Below are 4,019 nucleotides of genomic sequence, written 5' to 3' on the forward strand. Positions count from 1 at the left end.
GCGACGGCAGGGAGGGCGTGCGCCGGTCGAGAGGTGTCGGCGACGAGGGAAGGGAAGTTTCAAGTGGAAGGTCGTTCGCTGGCCGGCGCGTTCTTCCATCTCTTCTGGCAGCATCATGGCGGAGCCAAGCGGCTCTCCCGTGCACGTCCAGCAGCCCCAGCCGGCGGCCCCGGTGACAGCGGCGGCAGCTCCAGCCCCGGCGGCGACCGCGACAGTAGCGCCGGCTCCGGCGGCGCCCGCGGCCCCAGCCCCAGCCCCGGCAGCGCAGGCGCTCGGCTGGCCCATCTGCAGGGACGCATACGAGCTGCAGGAGGTTATCGGTCAGTGCGGAGGGGCCGGCCCAGGCCGGGCGCGGAGGCCGGGCGGGAGTCGCGGCTGGGGACGACCGGGGGCGCGGGATGCTGGGCTCGTTTGCATGCTCACCCGGGAGGCCGAGCGGCCGGCTTCGGGGCCTACTGGCTTCGACAGTCCCCCCACCCCCCCCAATTTATTTGTTCGCTCTGTGAGCGCTGGTGCGGCAGGAGGCGGCGCGGCGGATGTGACTCGCACTGCAGACGAGCCGCATGCTGCAAACTTTTATCTCCCGGATCGCCGGGGCGGCGGAGCCGGGAACCGGGCAACGCCGCCGCATCTGCTTCCACTCTGGCACGCCGGGGTCACAGCCCACGGTTAGGGGCCACGCGGGCAGGCGGCCGTGGATGGGTGGGGTGGCGGGGGCGCCGCCCTCGGCTGCCAGCGCCCCTGCGCCGCACCGCGCCCCGGGAGCTGCGTCCTGGGGGACTCTGCGGGCGCAGCCGCGCCTGTGCTCTCTAAGCTCCGCGCGTCTGCCTCTCGTCGTCGGTAACGGGGCCACGTAGAAGCCGAGGAGGCCTGAGTTCTCTGCCAAGCCCGGGGAGGATGCTGGCCTCACACTGACAGCCGCCTTTCTGCGCCCGCGCTGCAGCCCCACTCTCCGTGCCGCCCTGCGCGCCCTGGTACCCGCCTCCCTCAGTGCCGGCACGCCGCCTGCCTCCCGTCTGGTCGCCTGGGGAAAGCGGGCACCCTGGACTCTTGCCCCGCATCGCTCTGATGATGCTTCTCTCTGGTCCATGGCCGAGCTGCAAGCGTGAAACCCGAGTCTGCCGGTTCCCTGCCTTTCGGTGCCTTCAAGTCGGCTTACCTTATCTTACATTTTTAAAAACCTGGCAGAGTCGAACAGCTAGAAGCCAGCATTACTTTTCCTAGGGCAGGCACGTGAAAGGCCAGGAGATTTGTACTGACCCCTCTAAGTGAACTTAGAACATTCCGTATAAGATCATATTGTTAAAAAGTCTCGTTAAACCCGCTTATGGAAGCCATCAGGTAAAGTGGGCCCTCACATTCTAGAACTTACTGGCTCTGGGATGGGAAACTCCCTACTCATAATCTTGATATTTCTGTGGAGTTAATGAAAAGAGAATTCAAGATATCTAGGGTTTTTTTTTAGTCTTTAACGTAAAAAATCCCCTCCTTGTCACTTTTTAAAAGTTAAAAAGTTATAAGAATTCAGTTTTTTACTTATATTCTCATTGTCATTGAGTTGGAACTGACTCAGCTCATTCTTCAGCATATTTTCAGAGGTAGTAAATCGCTCGGGAGGAGATTGCTCATTTTTCTCTTGTGGAGCTAAGAGAGAAGCGCCACCTTTAGGTTAGGAGCATGGCGCTCTGCTGCTAGGCCTAATGCCTTTGTTGTTGTTTAATGCCATCGAGTTGTAGACGACTCATAGCGACCCTATGAACGAACAGCCTGAGCACTGATCGTACATAGAGTTTCCAGAGGCAAGCCATTTTGGAAGTGGATGCCGCTCCTGCTTCCAGGCTTGATTTAGTCGGGAAGCTCCAGCCAACACTGTCCACCATGGGTGCCCATTACCACGATTGGCACATCACTGTCACAGGCTTCAGCATCACAGCAACCATGAGTTACCTCTGTACAGCAACGCACAGACCAGTGCTATACCACCTAGAAGAATGTTTGACAGGAAGACAATTTGAACCTGGCCGAGGGCCACAGATGACAGTCACCCACCTTCGGCTTGGTAGCACAGCTTCCTTCCACTAGGCCAACGTAGCTCTCTCTTGGTCGTCATCATTGTTATTGTTGTTTAATGCCATGGAGTCGTAGACGACTCCATTAGGTGTTTAAATTATTAGGCTTTATCACCTGCTGGCCTGGTGAATAAGGAGTTGCCCTGTTAACCGGAAGACACTCAGTTTGAATCTGTTAAATGCTCCTCAGGACAAAGACGAGCGTTCTCCCATGTGATTTATAAATTATGAAAACCTGCTGGAGGGTCCAACTTGACAGCATGTAAGGATATAACAATTGTATGAATGAAACACATTTTGTGTTTAGTCAGTGGACTTATTTCCAAAGTCTCATACACATTATGGTTTGTAATGCCATTTGAATATTGTTTAGAGTATACCTGTATACGCTGTTATTGTTTTTCTTTTATGTACCATGCATGGAGTTGGAATTGGCTGATAGCTCTAGCAGCTTGTCAGAGGCTGTAAGTCACAAGAGAGACAATTGCCCATCTTTTCTCCTGCTGATCCCCGGGTGAATATGAACCACATTCTTTTGCTTTGACAGTGCAACTCCTTACCACTAGGGTACTAGAGCTCCTTGAGATTGAGCTATTACTTTTTAAATATATATGCATATGCGTATGCATACATATACATGTATATACAGACATACATGTATACACACACAGAATCATGTGCCATCAATTTGGAATTTACTCTTAACTGACCCTCCATATATTTTTTTAGAAGCTGTAAATTGCATGGGAAGAAGATTGCCCTTCTTTTCCCACAGAGCAGCTAGTGGATTCTACCTATCTGCCTAGGGTTGGCAGCACAGTGCCTTACCACTAGGCCTTCAGCTCTCTCATATATGTATTTTTTATGTTGTTTGTTGTGTACTTTCAAGTTTGAACCCATAGCTGACCTAAAGGTGGGTTTTCAGAGGCAGTATTAATTGCACTGGAGGAGATTGTCCATCCTTCTTCCATGGAGTAGCTGGTGGATTCGAACCCTGTGCCTCTGGGATTGCAGCGTAACTTTTTGCCACTAGGCCACCAGAGTCCATATACATGTATACGTATGTGTATGTATATATATATGTGTGTGTGTGTGTGTGTATATAATATATATATATATATATGTAAATTTTGTTATGTGTCATCAAGTCATCTGCAACTCTTAATGACTATGTACAACAGCTCTGAAGGTTCTCTGTCCTGAGCAAGTCTTCCTGACTCTGAAACATCTACCCTCACTGCCAGAGTTACTGTATCAATCCATCTCATCCGAGGTCTTCCTCTCCTGTGCTGCTCCTCTACCCTTGGAGCATGATATCCTCCAAGTACTGGTCCCTCCTGGCCACGTGCCCAGAGTATGTGAGATGGAGCTTTAAAATCCTACCCTCTTCAGAGAAACTTCGTTTTACCCTCTCCAAGACAGACCTATTTGTTTTCTTGGCAGTCCGTGGTATGTTCAAGACTCTTCTCCAGCATCACAACTCAAAAGCATCGATTCTTCTGACATCCTTAGTCATTGTCCAGCTCTCTGATGCATAACAAGTGATTGCAAAGACCATGGACTGAATCAGGTGCACCTTAGCCTCCAGATTGACATCATTGCTTCTCAGTATTATGGAGAGGTCCTGACAGATTGACCTAATAAAAGTGTGTGTGTGTGTGCGCGCGCGCGCACATGCTTGCGCATATATGTGTGTGTATATATATTTTGGGAGCAAGAGTGGTATCCACTTCCTGAACAACATGCCTTCAGAAACTCTATGAACTTTGATAATTGTCGGTAGTTGTAGAGGGGCTTTTGTTCATATGGTCCCTATGAGTCGTGCTCAACTTGAAGGCAATCAGTAACAACAACCTATATATTGTTGTTGTTATGTGCCGTCGAGTTGTTTCCGACTCATAGCGACCCTATGCACAACAGCCCTAAACCCTGCTCTATCCTGCGCCAACC

General features: G+C 51.2%; 1 protein-coding gene across 1 annotated transcript in view; it reads left to right on the forward strand.

Annotated features, from left to right (window-relative positions):
- The first annotated feature begins 11 nt into the window (after positions 1 to 11).
- Positions 12 to 4,019, forward strand: part of STK39 (serine threonine kinase 39) — a 431,767-nt gene continuing 427,759 nt past the window's right edge. Inside the window, exon 1 of the mRNA XM_006879325.1 lies at positions 12 to 320. Coding sequence (XP_006879387.1) covers positions 116 to 320 — 205 coding nt within the window. The 5' untranslated portion in view covers positions 12 to 115. The remainder of the gene's footprint in view (positions 321 to 4,019) is intronic.

The sequence above is a fragment of the Elephantulus edwardii genome, unplaced genomic scaffold (genome assembly GCF_000299155.1).
Source record: "Elephantulus edwardii isolate Elephantulus edwardi_28Jun2011 unplaced genomic scaffold, EleEdw1.0 scaffold00003, whole genome shotgun sequence".
NCBI classification, from domain to species: Eukaryota; Metazoa; Chordata; class Mammalia; order Macroscelidea; family Macroscelididae; genus Elephantulus; species Elephantulus edwardii.